The sequence below is a fragment of the Heteronotia binoei genome, chromosome 1 (assembly GCF_032191835.1).
Source record: "Heteronotia binoei isolate CCM8104 ecotype False Entrance Well chromosome 1, APGP_CSIRO_Hbin_v1, whole genome shotgun sequence".
Classification (NCBI taxonomy): Eukaryota; Metazoa; Chordata; class Lepidosauria; order Squamata; family Gekkonidae; genus Heteronotia; species Heteronotia binoei.
The window spans coordinates 278,870,052-278,889,565 of NC_083223.1; the positions used below are offsets into that span (position 1 = coordinate 278,870,052).

The 19,514-nt window shown below is 51.7% G+C and overlaps 1 protein-coding gene across 2 annotated transcripts in view; it reads right to left on the reverse strand.

The window, feature by feature from the left end:
• The window catches only part of POGZ (pogo transposable element derived with ZNF domain), a 129,976-nt gene that overhangs the window by 10,814 nt on the left and 99,648 nt on the right, over positions 1-19,514 (reverse strand). For both annotated transcript variants that reach the window (XM_060256175.1, XM_060256183.1), the window contains exons 9-15: positions 16,704-17,038; positions 15,191-15,345; positions 14,632-14,732; positions 11,330-11,476; positions 8,072-8,206; positions 3,917-4,089; positions 1,778-1,918 (exon numbers count right to left, since the gene is read on the reverse strand). In XM_060256175.1, the coding sequence (XP_060112158.1) occupies positions 1,778-1,918; positions 3,917-4,089; positions 8,072-8,206; positions 11,330-11,476; positions 14,632-14,732; positions 15,191-15,345; positions 16,704-17,038 (1,187 nt within the window). The remainder of the gene's footprint in view (positions 1-1,777; positions 1,919-3,916; positions 4,090-8,071; positions 8,207-11,329; positions 11,477-14,631; positions 14,733-15,190; positions 15,346-16,703; positions 17,039-19,514) is intronic.

The window sequence follows — 19,514 nt, forward strand, 5'->3', positions numbered from 1 at the left end:
TGGAAGGACAAAGCACAAAACAAAGGTAAAAAGTGACTGTTGTGATGGACTCGCGGCCTGACCCTGCTTGAAGCCCATCAACCCCCTTCCGCACCTCCCCAAGACAAGGCCAGGCATTCCAGCCTGCTCAGGTCGCGCCTGAAGAGCAAGTGATCCTCCCTATCCAACTCCTAGGATGGGTGGCCAAGGGTAGCTCTCCAGATTTTTTTTTGCCTACAACTCCCATCAGCCCCAGCCAGCATGGCCAATGGCTGGGGCTGATGGGAGTTATAGGCAAAAAAAACATCCGGAGAGCTACCCTTGGCCACCTGTCCTAGGAGAAAGGCTGCTAAGCCACGTCAGATGCAAAAAGAGGGCTGCTGGGTGCCAGGAGACCCTTTTGCTATACGCTGTGCCTTTACAGTTAACACGTGGAATTCACTGCTGCAGGAGGTGGTGGCAGCTACAAGCACAGGACAGCCTCAAGAGGAGACTGGAGAAACATCTGGAGCAGAAGTCTGTGAATAGCTCTTAGCCACAAGGTATAAGATGGAACACTCTGTCTGGGGCAGTGATGCTCTGTGTTCTTGGTGCTTGGAGGGCCACAGTGGGAGGGCTTCTGGAGTTCTGGATCTCCTTGTGGCCCCTGAGTTTTGGCCACTGTATGACACAGAGTGTTGGACTACACAGGCTATTGGTCTGATCCAATGTGGCTTCTCTTAGGTTCTTATGGCTACAAGGATAAACAGCTTCAAGAGGGGAATGGATAACCATCTGGAGCAGAGGTCCATCAGTGGCTATTAGCCATAGATTATTGTTGGAACTCTGTCTGGGGCAGTGATGCTCTGTATTCTGGGTGCTTGGGTTGGGCAACAGTGGGAGGGCTTCTAGTGTCCTGGCCCCACTGATGGACCTCCTGATGGCACCAGGGTTTTTTTTGGCCACTGTGTGACACAGAGTGTTGGACTGGATGGGCCATTGGTCTGATCCAATGTGGCTTCTCTTACGTTCTTATGGCTACAAGGATAAACAGCTTCAAGAGGGGACTGAATAAACACATGGAGCAGAAGTCCATCAGTGGTCTAAATGGAACACTCTATCTGGAGCAGTGATGCTCTGTCTTCTTGGTGCTTGGGGGGGCACAGTGGGAGGGCTTCTGGAGTTCTGGCCCTGCTGGCGGATCTCCTGGTGGCTCCTAGGTTCTGACAATTGTGTGACACAGAGTGTTGGACTGGATGGGGCACTGGCGTGATCCAACAGGTTTATATTCTTATGTCTGGGGCAGTGATGCTCTGTCTTCTTGGTACTTGGGGGGCAAGAGTGGGAGGGCTTCAGGAGTTCTGGCCCCGCTGGTGGACCTCCTGATGGCACCTCAGTTTTGGCCACTGTGTGACACAAGGCCACTGGCCTGATCCAAACGACTTCTCTAACATTCTTTTTCCAGCAGTTGCCTTAATAGGAAAACAAACCGTTCCACAAAAAGGCACATTTCCCCCTTTGCATAAATCACGCTGTTCTCTATATTTTACCCCTGACTTTACATCATTTATTTTTGCTTCTGCCTGTCCTGGGGGAAAGACACACAGAAATAGTCTGCCGCCTTCCCTGGCGTCTTGAGATTTCGGTAGCCGTCGCTTACCTATTCCCAAGCCACCTCTTTGCCGTCATCGCAACTAGCGCTTTCTAACGACTAGATTCTCGGCCAAACTGGGACTCACAGTGACCCCTTTTCCCACAGGCCTCCCGTGGCGTTTGTGCCGCCCACCCAGGCCTGTCTTTTCATCCCCCCAGCGCTTACTTGATCATGTGGTTGGCGTAGGCGCGCGAGCAGCAGGTGCTGTAGCGGCACAGCGAGCAGTGAACGTAGGTGGGGAAGTGGTTGGGGAAGTCCGGGATTTCGAAACTGCACTCCAGGCAGGTCTGCCTGCCGAGGATACTCCTGCGGATACAAAGGGACGGCTGGGTTAGGCGCCGGCTGGAAGACGACGCGGCCTGTCCGATCCTCACGCAACGGGATGGCAGAATGCTTCGGGGGCGGGGCCGATTGAATGAGCAAAGAGAAACGAAGGCAGGGAGGGATGTGCTTTCACAGCTGTGCCTGGACAAACGAAGAGCATCTGGCATAGACTTCTGGGACCTTTGCATATTAGGCCACACCCTCTCTAATGTAGCCAATCCTCCAAGAGCTTACAGTAGACCCTGGAATAAGAGTCCTGTAAGCTCTTGGAGGATTGGCTACATCGGAGGGGGAGGGGTGGCCTAATAGGCAAAGGAGCTCCTGCTAGAATTCCACCCCAGGGCCTGGGGATCTGGTAGGATTCACCCAGCACCCCACCGCCTTTGGGAAAAGCTCAGATAACAACAAGCGATGTTGCCCCCTTGGGACTCCTTGAAGGGCCAAGGGAAGGGAAAGGGCTTGAGGGAGTAAAACCTCTCTTGGCAAGGAGTTGTCCCCAGCCTTTTTAAGCCTGTCAGCATCTTTGGAATTCTGACACGTTACTGGGCACGATCACAGCCGCCACAAGAGACCGAGCCAATCGCAGAATGTCAGGGAAGTGTGGTTCTATATATATATATATATAAATAAAAAGCAGTAACTCTTGGACAAATAGATCTAGGTGGGCAGCTGTGTTGGTCTGAAGCAGGAGAACAAAGCAAGAGTGAAGTTACACCTTGTTAACTAACTAACACCAGACCTCAACTTGTGATTCTTTTACAGTGCAATCCTAAGGAAAATTGCTCCAGTCTAAGCCTATTCATTTCAATGGGCTTAGAACAGAGTAACTCTCTTTAGGATTGCACTATAAATCTGCTAAAAAACGTTTCCATGACTCTGCGTACTAACTCACTGCCCACTTTCTCTATATTTAGGACTGCCTGCCATTCCATACTATTGTCTGATGAACTGTGCTTAGAGAGCGGACAAAAGCTTCCATTCGGAATAAAACTTTTGTTGGTCTGAAAGGTGAAACTCGACTCCTGCTTTGTTCTTCAACAAATAATCCCGAATCAAAATGGGAAGCTCAGAACAGCGCTAATTAGGTATAAACACGTGACTGGACATTTGCGAATTCGAAGTCAACCACAGACACTGAACTATCTGGCCACCTCAAAAGCACAATCACGACGCTAAGATCTGCTTTTTGACAGAAACACCAAGTGGCAGCAGCTGAATAGAAAAATTTGAACCAACAGGCGGTAGCTGGGTTTTCAGGTTGACTCAGCCTTCCATCCTTCTGAGGTCGGTCAAATGAGTCCCCAGCTTGCTGGGGGGAAAGCGTAGTAGATGACTGGGGGAGGCAATGGCAAACCACCCCGTAAAAAGTCTGCCGTGAAAACGTTGTGAAAGCAACGTCACCCCAGAGTCGGAAACGACCGGTGCTTGCACAGGGAAGGACTACCTTTACCTTTTTTTACCATTGCCTTCCCCAGTCAGTGGGAGGGCTTCTAGTGTCCTGGCCTCACTTATGGCACCTGGGTTTTTTGGCCACTGTGTGACACAGAGTGTTGGCCTGGATGGGCCATTGGCCCGATCCAACAGGGCTTCTCTTACATTTTTCTTGCTGGGGCAGTGATGCTCTGTATTCTTGGGGGGAGGCACAGTGGGAGGGCTTCTAGTGTCCTGGCCCCACTGATGGACCTCCAGATGGCACCTGGGTTTTTTGGCCACTGTGTGACCCAGAGCGTTGGACGGCATAGGCTACTGGCCTGATCCAACATGACTTCTCTTAGGTTCTTATGTGTGGCTTGCCTACAAGCTAGAAAACGACTCCATGAATGAATAGCTTCATCCACTCCAAGAGCAAAAGGAAAGGAGAAAAACTGGGCCATGGGAGACATTCAATGCCATTCCACACCGCGCCCCCCCCCCCCCCCAGCAAAACACGATGTTTTTACAAAACAGTAAGCAGCCTGAAACTGGGTAAGAAGTTCTGACATTTTCCTGACGGCCTTCTTCTGGATGTTCCTCTGGAATGGCGGGTACGGGAAGTTGGGCTGAGGGTCTGAAGAAGCCGACATCAAGTTGGGGTCCTGCATGAAGCCTGGGGACACGTCATTGGAAGAAATAGGCACCGACCGGGGTGGACCCCTGGAGGCCCGAATGGTCACCTGTGGACGAGCGCAGAAGGGAGAGATGTAATGAGCTGGCCAGCCTCTTCCTGGAGGCTTCCTACAAAAAACCTGGAGGCTTCCTACAAAAAACCCAGCGCCTCAGATTTTGGCGAAAGCCGCATGACGTCTAGAGGGCAGATTCTGTAGCCAGAACATTTCGGATGGGAGGGGCCCACGGGAAAAAAATTTGGGTGGAGGGGCCCCCTGCTCTGGCGGCCCCCACTCTCTGCCGCCACTGCTCCTGCCCCTGCCTCCCTCCCACCCACCCGGTGAAGCGCCGCCCCCCTCTGAGGCACCTCCCCCTCCCTCCCACCCACCGGGTTTTGCTGAATTATATGGACATGTATTTTAGTAGTATACCTTTGACAGATTTGTACTTTTCATTGCTGATAGATTTGTGTTGTTTACCTGTTTACCTCTATGACTGTTATAATAAACACTAACACTGACTGACTTGATTCGAACTCTGCTCCCCCAGATCCTGGACCAACACTTCCAACGACTACAGCATGCTGGTTCTCACTCTCCCACTACCTGCTTATGCCATAAATACGCCATTTTATTTCATAAAAAGAAATGGGCACTTCATCTGCCCTCTTTTTTAAAAAAACCAGTAAACAGTTATTTAGTTTTTTGTAATGGCTCAAGGTCAGAACAAGTAAAAATGTTCTTTGTTAAAACCAAACCATGTTTGGTGTAGTGGTTAAGTGCGCAGACTCTTATCTGGGAGAACCGGGTTTGATTTCCCCCACTCCTCCACTCGCAGCTGCTGGAACGGCCTTGGGTCAGCCAGAGCTCTCTTATCTGGGAGAACCGGGTTTGATTCCCCACTCCTCCCCTTGCAGCTGCTGGAATGGCCTTGGGTCAGCCATAGCTCTCTTAAGGGAGCTAGATTGTCCTCTACGGGACATCATAAATAGATCCCTCTCGGAGGGGCGTTTTCCATCATCTCTGAAAGAGGCTTTGGTCCGACCCCTCTTGAAAAAAAGTACAGCAGACCCAGCCGAATTGGCAAACTACCGACCGGTCTCCAATTTACCATTTTTAGGTAAAATAATAGAGAGGGCAGTGGCGTTGCAGTTGCAGAGCTTTCTGGATGACGCTTCCATCCTAGACCCTTGCCAGTCCGGCTTTCGCCCGGGCTATGGGACGGAGACAGTACTGGTCGCCCTGGTAGATGATCTCCAACGGCATCTGGATCGGGGTGGTGTGGCGGTGCTGATGCTGCTAGATCTGTCGGCCGCGTTCGACACGGTCGACCATCGGCTACTGACCTGCCGCCTCGCCGACATAGGGGTGAGGGGGTCTGCCTTACAGTGGCTCTCCTCCTTCCTCGAGGATCGGGGACAAAGGGTGGCTATTGGGGGCGAGCGGTCCCGGAGGCACACACTGGACTGTGGAGTGCCCCAGGGGGCAGTTCTCTCACCAATGTTATTCAATATCTACATGCGCCCTCTTGCCCAGATTGCCAGGGGATACGGACTTGGGTGCCATCAATACGCAGATGACACCCAACTCTATCTGCTGATGGACGGCCGGCCTGACTGCGTCCCTGAGAATTTAGACCGGGCCTTGCAGGATATAGCAACTTGGTTGAGGAGGAGCGGGCTGAAATTGAATCCAGCGAAGACAGAAGTCCTTTGTCTGGGTCGGGGCGCTCGGGAAGGGGAAATACCTCTTCCGGTCTTCGACGGGGTGCCGCTGAAAGCGGCGCACCGGGTTAGGAGTCTGGGAGTTTTACTGGAGCCTTCATTATCAATGGAGGCCCAGATTGCAGCCACCGCCAAGTCAGCCTTTTTCCATCTAAGGCGGGCAAGGCAGTTGGCTCCCTTCCTAGAGCGCCAAGATCTGGCAACGGTACTTCACGCAACGGTCACCTCGAGACTGGATTACTGTAATGCCCTCTACATGGGGCTGCCTCTGTACCGAACCCGGAAGCTGCAGCTGGTGCAGAATGCGGCGGCTAGACTGTTGCTGGGGCTTCCTAAATGGGAGCACATACAGCCTGGACTGCGCGAGCTGCACTGGCTGCCAGTTACATACCGGGTTCGTTACAAAGTGCTGGTCATTACCTTTAAAGCCCTATATGGTCGAGGACCTGTCTACCTTAGGGACCGTCTCTCCCCATATGAACCCCAGAGAGCACTGAGGTCAGCCGGAAAAAACTTGTTGACTACTCCCGGACCGAGAGAGGTGAAGCTGCAATGTACCCGTAACCGGGCCTTCTCCTCTGTAGCCCCGAGCCTATGGAACCAACTTCCAGAGGAAATGCGGGCCCTGCGGGACCTAGAACAATTCCGCAGGGCCTGCAAGACCTTCCTCTTCCGACTAGCTTTCGCTGACGAAGGAAGAAATTGTTAATGATAACCGCCATCCTAAAGAACAGTATTAGCACTTTTATTAACTTAATTAACTAATTTTAAACCTAATCAGAATTTTAATGCTTAAATGTAATTTTGTGTTTTTTGCTTTTTTGTATAATTGAAATTTGTATGATGTTGTTAGCCGCCCTGAGCCTGCCTCGGCGGGGAGGGCGGGATACAAATAAAATTATCTATCTATCTAAAAATTATCTTATCTGGGAGAACCGGGCTTGATTCCCCACTCCTCCACTTGCAGCTGCTGGAATGGCCTTGGGTCAGACAGAGCTCTCTTATCTGGGAGAACCGGGCTTGATTCCCCACTCCTCTACTTGCAGCTGCTGGGATGGCCTTGGGTCAGCCAGAGCTCTCTTATCTGGGAGAACCGGGTTTGATTCCCCACTCCTCCACTTGCACCTGCTGGAAGGGCCTTGGGTCAGCCAGAGCTCTCTTATCTGGGAGAACCGGGCTTGATTCCCCACTCCTTCACTTGCAGCTGCTGGAATGGCCTTGGGTCAGCCAGAGCTCTCTTATCTGGGAGAACCGGGCTTGATTCCCCACTCCTCTACTTGCAGCTGCTGGGATGGCCTTGGGTCAGCCATAGCTCTGGCAGACGTTGTCCTTGAAAGGGCAGCTTCTGGGAGAGCCAGTTTGGTGTAGTGGTTAAGTGTGGACTCTTATCTGGGAGAACCGGGTTTGATTCCCCACTCCTCCCCTTGCAGCTGCTGGAATGGCCTTGGGTCAGCCATAGCTCTCTTATCTGGGAGAACCGGGCTTGATTCCCCACTCCTCCACTTGCAGCTGCTGGAATGGCCTTGAGTCAGCCATAGCTCTCTTATCTGGGAGAACCGGGCTTGATTCCCCACTCCTCCACTTGCAGCTGCTGGAATGGCCTTGGGTCAGACAGAGCTCTCTTATCTGGGAGAACCGGGCTTGATTCCCCACTCCTCTACTTGCAGCTGCTGGGATGGCCTTGGGTCAGCCAGAGCTCTCTTATCTGGGAGAACCGGGTTTGATTCCCCACTCCTCCACTTGCACCTGCTGGAAGGGCCTTGGGTCAGCCAGAGCTCTCTTATCTGGGAGAACCGGGCTTGATTCCCCACTCCTTCACTTGCAGCTGCTGGAATGGCCTTGGGTCAGCCATAGCTCTGGCAGAGGTTGTCCTTGAAAGGGCAGCTTTCTGGAAGAGCCCTCTCAGCCCCACCCACCTCACAGGGTGTCTGTTGTGGGGGAGGAAGAGAAAGGAGATTGTGAGCCACTCTGAGACTCTGAGATTTGGAGTGGAAGGCGGGATATAAATCCAATATCATCACCATCATCATCATGTAATTTGCTTTCTTCCTTAGTTTTTGGTACAGTGTTCTAATTTTGTATTATTGTATTATTAGCTTTTTGTGAATTCCTTGAAAATCAATAAAAATTGAAAGTTTTAAAAAAGAAGAAAAAAGCCTGCAAAAGCATTTGGCTAGCCTGGCTTCAAAGGCAAACCAATGACACATTCGCCTTTGGCGAGGCTTCTCTTCCTCTCGGCCCCTGGATTTGACGGCCTTGACCAGAGCCGCTTCTGCCAAACCGTGCCCCCACCACCACCATTGGCCCCCGCGCCCAGCTGCTTGTACCTTGGTGCCGGGTTTCAGCCCCTCCAGTTGCTTGGGCTTGCGGAACGTTTTATGGTGCTGTAGCTTGTGCTCGATTTTGTCCTTGGCAAAGAGGAACTGAAGGCGGCACTTGTTGCAGTGGTAGACACTCTTCTTCTGCAAAAGGAAAGGGGGGGGGGAAATATGCCCCACGGGGAGCGTGAATCAAGAGCCCGGCAGGGAGGCAAAACTGTGATGCGCCAAAACTAGTTTCCCCCTTGATAGGTGAGCAGGCAGGCCCGCCCACTCGCATTTCTGCGCACCTCAGAGGCTGAGAGTGCGCACGAACGCACATGAAGGCTCCTTCCACTGAATTGGACCATTGGTCCTTTAGATCCCTCTTCTCTCTTCAGATGTTTTGGCTTCTGGTATGATGCAGGCAGCAGAAAGGGGGGCGGAGAGGAGAGGAAGGGAAGGCAGAAGCAGCAGGTGGGATGGGAAAGAAGGATCAGGCCCAATGGAGGGGGGAACGAAGAGCGTGTGAAATGAAAACTAGGGAGGGCCATAGAATCATGAAAAGGACCTCCAGGGTCATCTAGTCCAACCCCCTGCACAATGCAGGAAACCCACAAATACCTCCCCCTAAATTCACAGGATCTTCATTGCTGTCAGATGACCATCTAGCCTCTGTTTGAAAACCTCCAAGGTAGGAGAGCCCACCACCTCCCGAGGAGGAAACCTGTTCCACTGAAGAATTGCTCTAATGGTCAGGAAGTTCTTCCTAATGTTGAGCCAGAAACTCTTTTGATTTAATTTCAACCCATTGGTTCTGGTCCTACCTTCTGGGGCCACAGAAAACAATTCCACACCATCCTCTAGATGACAGCCCTTCAAGGACTTGATGGTGATCCTATCACCTCTCAGCCTCCTCCTCTCCAAACTGAACAAGCCCAGCTCCCTCAACCTTTCCTCATAGGACTTGGTCTCCAGACCCCTCATCATCTTCATCGCCCTCCTCTGGACCCATTCCAGCTTGTCTAGATCCTTCTTAAAATGTGGTGCCCAAAACTGAACACAAGACTCCAGGTGAGGTCTTACCAGAGCAGAGGAAAGGAAGTCCTTTTTAACTGGAGATGCTGGGGATTGAACCTGGGACCTTCTGCATGCCAAGCAGATGCTCTGCCACTGAGCTATGGCCCCTCTCCATGAATTTCCAGGGTCTCAGGCTGAGGTCTTTCCCATCACCTCCTGCCTGGTCCTTCTTAACTGGAGATGCCGGGGATTGAACCTGGGACCTTCTGCATGCCAAGCAGAGGCTCTGCCACTGAGCTATGGCCCTTCTCCATGGCTCTCCAGGGTCTCAGGCTGAGGTCTTTCCCATCACCTACTGCTTGGCCCTTTCAACTGGAGATGCTGGGGATTGAACTTGGGACCTTCTGCATGCCAAGCAGAGGCTCTTCCACTGAGCTATGGCCCCAGCACTGGAAGGGATAAGAAGTCCTTGCTGGCTCCGTCTGCAGAACAAACCTGTAAACCAATCAGCCTCCAAAAGAGGCGACTGGGCAAACCAATCAGGGCAGATAACAAGGCTGTCTGAACAGCTCTTGATGACTCGGAGAGCAGGAGCTGAGCAGTCAAAATACCTTCTGTGCCACACCAGAGAAGGGGGAATTGTCCGCTTCCTGACCATGGAAAGGGCCGCAGCAACCTCTCAAAAGAACCTAAGAATAGTCCTGCTGGATCAGACCGGCAAGGGTCCATTTAATCCAGATTCCCATCTCAAACAGCTGCCAAACAGTTGTTCTGGAGGTCCAGCAACAGGGCAGAGGCTGAGGCCTTCCCCTGAGGTTTCCTCCTGGCTCTGGGATTCAGAGGTTTAGTGGCTATGAATGGGGAGGTCCCCCTCAGAGACCAGTGAGGCCAGTATGGAACGGATGAATCTTGAACGCCAGAGGATGTAACGCTGGCCACAGGCATAGACGCATCAAAAAGGGATTCGATGGAGAGGTCAAGCCACAGAGACTGAGGGGAAGCTCCATATTCAGAGGCACGGATCCTATGGGTCCCAGAGCCATGAGGCAACATCAGGGGGAAGGCCTCGGCCTCTCTGCCCTATTGTTGGCCCTTCAGAGGAACTGACTGGCCACTGTGTGAGACAGGAGGCTGGACTAGATGGACCCTCATTGGTCTGATTCAGCAGGCTCTTCTGATGTTCTTCTCAAGAGGAAGGTCTCGGCCTCTCTGCCCTGTTGTTGGCCCTCCAGAGGAACTGGCTGGCCACTGTGTGAGACAGGAGACTGGACTAGATGGACCCTCCCTGGTCTGATCCAGCAGGGCTCTTCTGATGTTCTTCTCGGGAAGGCCTCGGCCTCTCTGCCCTGTTGTTGCCCCTCCAGAGGAACTGGTTGGCCACTGTGTGAGACAGGAGGCTGGACTAGATGGACCTTCACTGGTCTGATCCAGCAGGGCTCTTCTGATGTTCTTCTCAGGGGAAGGCCTCGGCCTCTCTGCCCTGTTGTTGGCCCTCCAGAGGAACTGGTTGGCCACTGTGTGAGATAGGAGGCTGGACTAGATGGACCTTCACTGGTCTGATCCAGCAGGACTCTTCTGATGTTCTTCTCAGGGGAAGACCTCGGCCTCTCTGCCCTGTTGTTGGCTCTCCAGAGGAACTGGCTGGCCACTGTGTGAGACAGGAGGCTGGACTAGATGGACCCTCCCTGGTCTGACCCAGCAGGGCTCTTCTGATGCTCTTCTCAGGGGAAGGCCTCGGCCTCTCTGCCCTGTGGTTGGCCCTCCAGAGGAACTGGCTGGCCACTGTGTGAGACAGGAGGCTGGACTAGATGGACCCTCCCTGGTCTGACCCAGCAGGGCTCTTCTGATGCTCTTCTCAGGGGAAGGCCTCAGCCTCTCTGCCCTGTGGTTGGCCCTCCAGAGGAACTGGCTGGCCACTGTGTGAGACAGGAGGCTGGACTAGATGGACCCTCCCTGGTCTGACCCAGCAGGGCTCTTCTGATGCTCTTCTCAGGGGAAGGCCTCAGCCTCTCTGCCCTGTTGTTGGCCTTCCAGAGGAACTGGCTGGCCACTGTGTGAGACAGGAGTCTGGACTAGATGGACCCTCCCTGGTCCGACCCAGCAGGGCTCTTCTGAGGCTCTTACTCCATCCCCTTCAAGAGGCACAAAACCAAATTTCTTAAGCGCCCAAGTCCCGCGCTGGATGAGGAACACGTACCCAATAAGACGCCCACCCCTTCCCCAAGAAGTTCCCTGCTCGGCTGGGCAGCGCCAAGGCAGCTGCTTTACCTGATGCCTCATGAAGTGCTGCTGGAAAGCGTTGCCGTTCTTGAAGACCTTGAGGCAGTACGGGCAGAGGAGATGCCGCGTGTCCTCGTGCACCATCCGGAAATGGCTGTCCACCTCGGAGTAGAGGGAGGAGCGGTACTGGCAGACCTGGGCAGGCGAGGAGAGAGAGAATAACAGGGGTGTTAAGACTCAGGTCCCAGAACACACCTCAAGGGTTTGTCACCCAATTCCTGGCGTTCCTCTTCTCCAACATTATATGGAAACGGGCCACGGTTTAGAATCCCTGAAATTCCTTGTCTTGCAGAAGGTAGAAATCTTTAGTGGTACAGGTGGTGATTTACAAAAGATCCTGCTGCAGAAGGAGGCGAGGTGGATACACCGTCTGAATACGACTGAACCCTTTGGTCTTAATCGATGCAATGATCTCTCATGTTTCGTGTAAGTTTTTTGGGGTATGTCTCTGTAAAACGTAAGAGGTTCCCTTTAAACACTTAATTAATACCAGCTGTGACTCGTCCTTTTAGGACACCCGATTTTCTAGTACGGCCAAGCCGTCAACCGAAAATTCTAATTTGGGCGTTTGACAGAGGCTGGTCTGAGGACCTTGTCAGGTTGTATTATGTGTTGCATTTGTCAGTATCCTATAAGGATTGTGTAACCCTTGCATACAGGTGTTTAAGTGTTAGCATGTGATAGCATGTGAATGTCATTAACCAAGGAGAAATGGGATTGGTTAAGGGGAATAGAAATACAGTAGCCTAACGTCTGTTCAGTGTGGAGTAGGAAAAGACGGATAGAGCGTGGCATACTGATGGACTAATAAGGGATTTGATGATTGTGGACTGTGACTTGACTATTCTATTGGACTGAGTATCTGTACCTTTGCCTGGCTGGACTGATTGTATGTGTATGATTAATGGACTGATATTAATGGATTGTATGTGTATGATTAATGGACTGTGATATCTGCCTGACCCTAATGCAACTTTGTTGAACCGGCTGTCTTTGTGAGTGTCTTCATTAGAGCAACAACTGAGACTGGTCTGACCAGAGTGGCCCTGAGGGACGCTTCCGCTACTACTCTGTCAGTATTTTGTATATTTTAATGTTTAATTTTCACCAGTGTTTATTGTACTATTGCTGCCACATTTGGTCTTCTTATATAGTTGGCTTTGTGAAGAAGCTACAGGTGTAGCAGAATGCTAATTAAGCTGGTGATTGTGCGAAGGCAAGAATTTCTCCTTCGAAAGGAGGTACTTCTTCACCCAAAGGCTGATTAGCATGTGGAATTCACTGCCACAGGAGGTGGTGGCGGCTACAAGCATAGCCAGCTTCAAGAGGGGGTTAGATAAAAATATGGAGCAGAGGTCCATCAGTGGCTATTAGCCACAGTGTGTGTGTGTGTGTATATATAAATTATTGGCCACTGTGTGACACAGAGTGTTGGACTGGAGTGGCCATTGGCCTGATCCAACATGGCTTATCTTATGTTCTTATGTGACACAGAGTGTTAGACTGGATGGGCCGCTGGCCTGATCCATCATGGCTTCTCTTATGTTCTTATGTGACACAGAGTGTTGGACTGGATGGGCCGTTGGCCTGATCCAACATGGCTTCTCTTATGTTCTTATATGACACAGAGTGTTGGACTGGATGGGCCACTGGCCTGATCCAACAGGGCTTCTCTTATGTTCTTATGTGACACAGAGTGTTGGACTGGATGGGCCGTTGGCCTGATCCAACAGGGCTTCTCTTATGTTCTTATGTGACACAGAGTGTTGGACTGGATGGGCCGTTGGCCTGATCCAACAGGGCTTCTCTTCTGTTCTTATGTGACACAGAGTGTTGGACTGGAGGGGCCACTGGCCTGATCCAACAGGACTTCTCTTATGTTCTTATGTGACACAGAGTGTTGGACTGGATGGGCCGTTGGCCTGATCCAACATGGCTCCTCTTCTGTTCTTATGTGACACAGAGTGTTGGACTGGAGGGGCCACTGGCCTGATCCAACAGGGCTTCTCTTATGTTCTTATGAGACACAGAGTGTTGGACTGGAGGGGCCACTGGCCTGATCCAACAGGACTTCTCTTATGTTCTTATGTGACGCAGAGTGTTGGACTGGATGGGCCGTTGGCCTGATCCAACAGGGCTCCTCTTCTGTTCTTATGTGACACAGAGTGTTGGACTGGAGGGGCCACTGGCCTGATCCAACAGGGCTCCTCTTCTGTTCTTATGTGACACAGAGTGTTGGACTGGATAGGCCATTGGCCTGATCCAACAGGGTTTCTCTTATGTTCTTATGTGACACAGAGTGTTGGACTGGAGGGGCCACTGGCCTGATCCAACAGGGCTTCTCTTATGTTCTTACGTAAACCGACATCAGTGGAAGGACTCCATTTGGAACTTACTCCCAAGTAGTAATTCTCGTTATAGACTTTTTATAAAGAATTCGTCGGAGTCATCCTTAGAAACAGTGTTTCTGTTTGGGACTTTATGCTCTCTGTGTGATTTATGGTTTTGGAATATAAACTGGATGTTTTTGCACAATACAATACATAGATGTTTGTTAAATTTGTCAAACTGTGTTCTTGACCCAATTGTTTTTAGATCTCTGTTTATATTGCGTTGCCGTTGTTTTTTCTGCTTGTTCTCTGATGCAAAAAGCAAAACATTACTGCCACGAACAGTGCCGCTGAAAAACAACGCAAATGCTTCAATCCTAATATAATTTTAAGCCAGCGTATACAATGTCTTCATGCCTTCCCTCCAACTGCAATTAATTACAAAACAACTGCTTTCACAGTTCCCAACAGAGGGATTAGTCGTCTTCAACAATTCCTTCAGTAAATAAAAGTTCATAATTCAGTCCACGAAAAGTCCTGAAATTCTTTCAAGTAGGGACATAATTCTTTTATTGTGACTTTATGGCGCATCGCGAGCTGCCCTGAGCCTGCTTCGGCGGAGAGGGCGGGATATAAATCGAATAAACCAGGGATGGCCGACGGTCGCTCTCCAGATGTTTCTTGCCTTCAACTCCCATCAGCCCCAGCCAGCGTGGCCAATGGCTGGGGTTGATGGGAGTTGTAGGCAAGAAACATCTGGAGAGCGACCGTCGGCCACCCCTGGAATAAACTAACTAAAATTAAGGACTGGGAATCCACCCTGTTAGCAACGGTGGAAGGAGCTTTCCTCTGCTACAGGATGCTTGGGAAGAGCATTTTGCATCAGGCCGAGGGATCTGTCTGCTGCAGACAAGCGTCTCTGCTGCAGGATCCAGCCCCGCCCCGGCTTCCCACCCGTACCTGGCAGACGTAGGGCATCTCTCCCGGCTTGTGGGTGTCCTTCATGTGCTGCAGGAACATGGGCTCGCTCTCAAACGCCCACTCGCAGATCTTGCATTTTGCTGCAACAGAGAGGGAGCGTGTCATCTTCCTGGGAGGGAGCCCCGCAGAATTAGACAGCCAGTTTGGTGTCGTGGTGAAGTGTGCAGACTCTTATCTGGGAGAACTGGGTCTGATTCCCCACTCTTCTGCTCTGCCTCCTTGGTGCTTGGGGCGGAGGGAAGAGTGGGAGGGCTCCTGGAGTTGTGACCCTGCTGGTGGACCACCTGACAGCAGCAGGGTTTTGGGCGCTCTGCGGCACAGAGTGTTGGACTGGATGATTCAACATGGCTTCTCTCATGTTCACTGGGGGTGGGGCATTCCCTGCCCATCATGGGGCCAGCATTTTCCTCAGAGAGGTAGTGGACAAGGGGGGGGGGGTTGTGCCACTCGGGAGCACAGAAGGGGATGGCCAATGAGGCAACTGTTCCGCCGCCCTCCCTCTGCCCTGCCACAGAACCCGGGGCGAGGCGGGGCTTACTGGTCGATTCGTAAGGGCTGTGGACGTTTTCCAGGTGGCACTGCAGCTGGAAGGGAGTGTTGAACTGCCGGTAACAGTGCTGGCAGATGGTGTGGACGTCCACTTCCCCGTTCTGCTGATCCAGTTCGACGTGGTGCTTCATGTGATTCATAAACCTGGGGGGGGGGGAGGGGGGGAGAGCAGATACCAATGCTGCTGAGATCTGCAGGGGAAAAGGTCTGACTGCCCCTTGAAGCCTGCTGGGCCACAACTCTCTCCCTATACCAGGGGTGGTCAAACTTCCTTAAAGTAAGAGCTACATAGGAGGGAGGGAAGGAAGAGAGAGAGAGGGGGAAGGGAGGGGAAGGAGGGAGGGGAGGAAGGAAGGAGGGAGGGAGAGAGGGAAGGAGGGAGGGAAGGAAGGAGGGAGGGAAAGAAGGGGAGGGAGGGAAGGAAGGGAGGGAGGGAAAGAAGGGAAGGAGGGAGGGAGAGAGGGAGGGAAGGAAGGAAGGAGAGAGGGAAGGAGAGAGAGAAGGAAGGAGGGAGGGAAGGGAGAGAAGGAAGGAGGGAGGAAGAGAGAGAGGGAAGGGAGAGAGGGAGGGAAGGAAGGAGGGAGGGAGATAGGGAAGGAGAGAGAGAAGGAAGGAGGGAGAGAGAGAGAGATGGAGGGAAGGGAGGGAGGGAAGGGAGAGAAGGAAGGAGGGAGGAAGAGAGAGAGGGAAGGGAGAGAGGGAGGGAAGGAAGGAGGGAGGGAGATAGGGAAGGAGAGAGAGAAGGAAGGAGGGAGAGAGAGAGAGAGAGATGGAGGGAAGGGAGAGAGGGAAGGGATGGAGGAAGGAAGGAAGGAAAGGGAGGGAGGGAGAGAGAGAGGGAGGGAGGGAATGCAGGGGGGAGGAGAGGGAGGAAGGGGAAGGGAGGGAGGGAGGGAGGGAGGGAGGGAGGAAGGAAGGAAGGAAGGAAGGAAGGAAGGAAGGAAGGAAGGAAGGAAGGAAGGAAGGAAGGAAGGAAGGAAGGAAGGAAGGAAGACCGATAGGGGAGGGAGGAGACTGGTGGAAAAGAAAGCCATTTTAACTTTAAATGCTGTCAGCTAGCTTAGCTTGGAGAAGTGATTTAAAGAGAGAAATGTCTTCTCCAAGCAGGCCGATGGGGTAGTGGGGGCTTTAAGAGCAACACAACATGTGTGAAAGGGCCACATGTGGCTCCCAAGCCACAGTTTGGCCACCCCTGCTATACTATATATTCCTGGTAAAACAAATGCCATTCCTTCCAAACTTTTGGCACCTGTGTGAGCCAGACTGTTGGACTGGAGGGGCCATTGGCCTAATCCATCATGGCTTCTCTTCTGTTCTTACATTCAAAGGAGAAAATAATTCATAGGACATTCCCCCCCTCCCCCCACTGCTCTGAAAAACTGCAAGCAAAAATCCCCCCCCCCCCCCCCCGCCGACACGAAAAGCTCTTGCAGTCCAGGCGGGCTTCAGGGAACGGGCTCTCCCGCAGCCATCCCCCACCCCTCCTTGCCCCCAGCCATTACCGTATGTTATTCTTGAGCCTCTTGGTGCAGTGGGGACACCGGAAGGACGTCGGCACCTTGGGGAAATTCAGCAGCTGGCTGGCTTTGCCTCCGTCCCTGCCGTAGTAGAAGTCATCCACCAACATGATCAGCTTGCTCTGCAACACGTCCCCCGTGCCGTCGCTTTGCTCAGATACCCTGGCCGGCGGCGAGAGCGCGGGGATGGGGGTGGAGGAAGGGGGTGAGGCGACTGCGGCGTTCTTCTCCGGGGAGGAGGCCTTGGGGGACTGGATATTTGGTTCAGACTCGGAGGGCTTCCCTTTCTTGAGGAATTCCACCATTTCAGGGCAGCAGTACTGGAGGAGCAAAGACAAGATATATATATTTGGCCACTGTGCGACACAGAGTGTTGGACTGGATGGCCATAAAGAACATAAGAGAAGCCATGTTGGATCAGGCCAACGGCCCATCCAGTCCAACACTCTGTGTCACACAGTGGCAAAAAATTTTATATATACACACACACACTGTGGCTAATAGCCACTGATGGAACTGTGCTCCATATTTTTATCTAAACCCCTCTTGAAGGTGGCTATACTTGTGGCCGCCACCACCTCCTGTGAAGAAGTACTTCCTTTTATCCGTTTTAACCGGTCTGCTAAGCAATTTCATCGAATGCCCACAAGTTCTTGTATTGTGAGAAAGGGAGAAAAGTACCTCTTTCTCTACTTTCTCTATCCCATGCATTACCATTGGCCTGATCCAACATGGCTTCTCTTATGTTCTTATGTGACACAGAGTGTTGGAGTGAAGAGGCCATTAGCCTGATCCAACATGGTTTCCATTATGTTCTTATGTGACACAGAGTGTTGGATTGGATGGCCATCCAACATGGCTTCTCTTATGTTCTTATGTCACACAAAGTGTTGGAGTGGAGGGGCCATTAGCCTGATCCAACATGGCTTCTCTTATGTCACACAAAGTGTTGGACTGGAGGGGCCATTAGCCTAATCCAACATGGCTTTTCTTATGTTCTTATGTCACACAAAGTGTTGGACTGGAGGGGCCATTAGCCTGATCCAACATGGCTTCTCTTATGTGACACAGAGTGTTGGACTGGATGGGCCACTGGCCTGATCCAACAGGGCTTCTCTTCTGTTCTTATGTGACAGAGTGTTGGACTGGATGGGCCATTGGCCTGATCCAACATGGCTTCTCTTATGTTCTTATGTGACACGGAGTGTTGGACTGGATGGCCATTGGCTTGATCCAACAGGGCTTCTCTTATGTTCTTATGTGACACAGAGTGTTGGACTGGAGGGGCCACTGGCCTGATCCAACATGGCTTCTCTTATGTGACACAGAGTGTTGTACTGGTTGGGCCATTGGCCTGATCCAACATAGCTTCTGTTATGTTCTTATGTGACACAGAGTGTTAGACCGGAGGGGCCACTGGCCTGATCCATCAGGGCTTCTCTTATGTGACACAGAGTGTTGGACTGGTTGGGCCATTGGCCTGATCCAACATGGCTTCTGTTATGTTCTTATGTGACACAGAGTGTTGGACTGGAGGGGCCACTGGCCTGATCCAACATGGCTTCTCTTATGTTCTTATGTGACACAGAGTGTTGGACTGGAGGGGCCATTGGCCTGATCCAGCATGACTTCTCTTATGTTCTTATGTGACACAGAGTGTTGGACTGGATGGGTCATTGGCCTGATCCAACAGGGCTTCTCTTATGTTCTTATGTGACACAGAGTGTTGGACTGGATGAGCTATTGGCCTGATCCAACATGGCTTCTCTTATGTTCTTATGTGACACAGAGTGTTGGACTGGATGGGTCATTGGCCTGATCCAACATGGCTTCTCTTATGTTCTTATGTGACACAGAGCGTTGGACTGGAGGGGCCATTGGCCTGATCCAACATGGCTTCTCTTATGTTCTTATGTGACACAGAGCGTTGGACTGGAGGGGCCATTGGCCTGATCCAACATGGCTTCTCTTATGTTCTTATGTGACACAGAGCGTTGGATTGGTTGGGCCATTGGCCTGATCCAACATGGCTTCTGTTATGTTCTTATGTGACACAGAGTGTTGGACTGGAGGGGCCACTGGCCTGATCCAACATGGCTTCTCTTATGTTCTTATGTGACACAGAGTGTTGGACTGGTTAGGCCATTTGCCTGATCCAACATGGCTTCTGTTATGTTCTTATGTGACACAGAGTGTTGGACTGGTTAGGCCATTTGCCTGATCCAACATGGCTTCTGTTATGTTCTTATGTGACACAGAGTGTTGGACTGGAGGGGCCACTGGCCTGATCCATCAGGGCTTCTCTTATGTGACACAGAGTGTTGGACTGGATGGGCCACTGGCCTGATCCAACATGGCTTCTCTTATGTTCTTATGACAAGGTTCACGGGTTTTGCGCCACCACAGGACAGAAAGGTACGCGGAGTAGTTGTGCAAACCGCTGCCCTCCTCCGCACGCACCCCCAGTTCATTCAACAGGGCAGCGGTCGCTCTGTCTTTATGCGGAAAGTGTCAAGGTTATTAGGCATGGAAATGTGAAAGCCACGGAAACAACGTCCATTTTTATACAACAGAGCATTAAAGCATCTGAGCTCTTCCCAGTTATCTGGGAGAAAGGAAAGCTTTTGTTTTAAACAACCGCCTAGTGGCAACCAGTGCCACAGGCTAAGCCAGGGGTGTCGAACTCATTTGTTACGAGGGCTGGATCCGACATAAATGAGACCTGCTCAGTCCTGTGTCATAAAATGTAAAGCCAGGTATAGCACAGATATAAACTTTATAAGGGATCCAGACAAA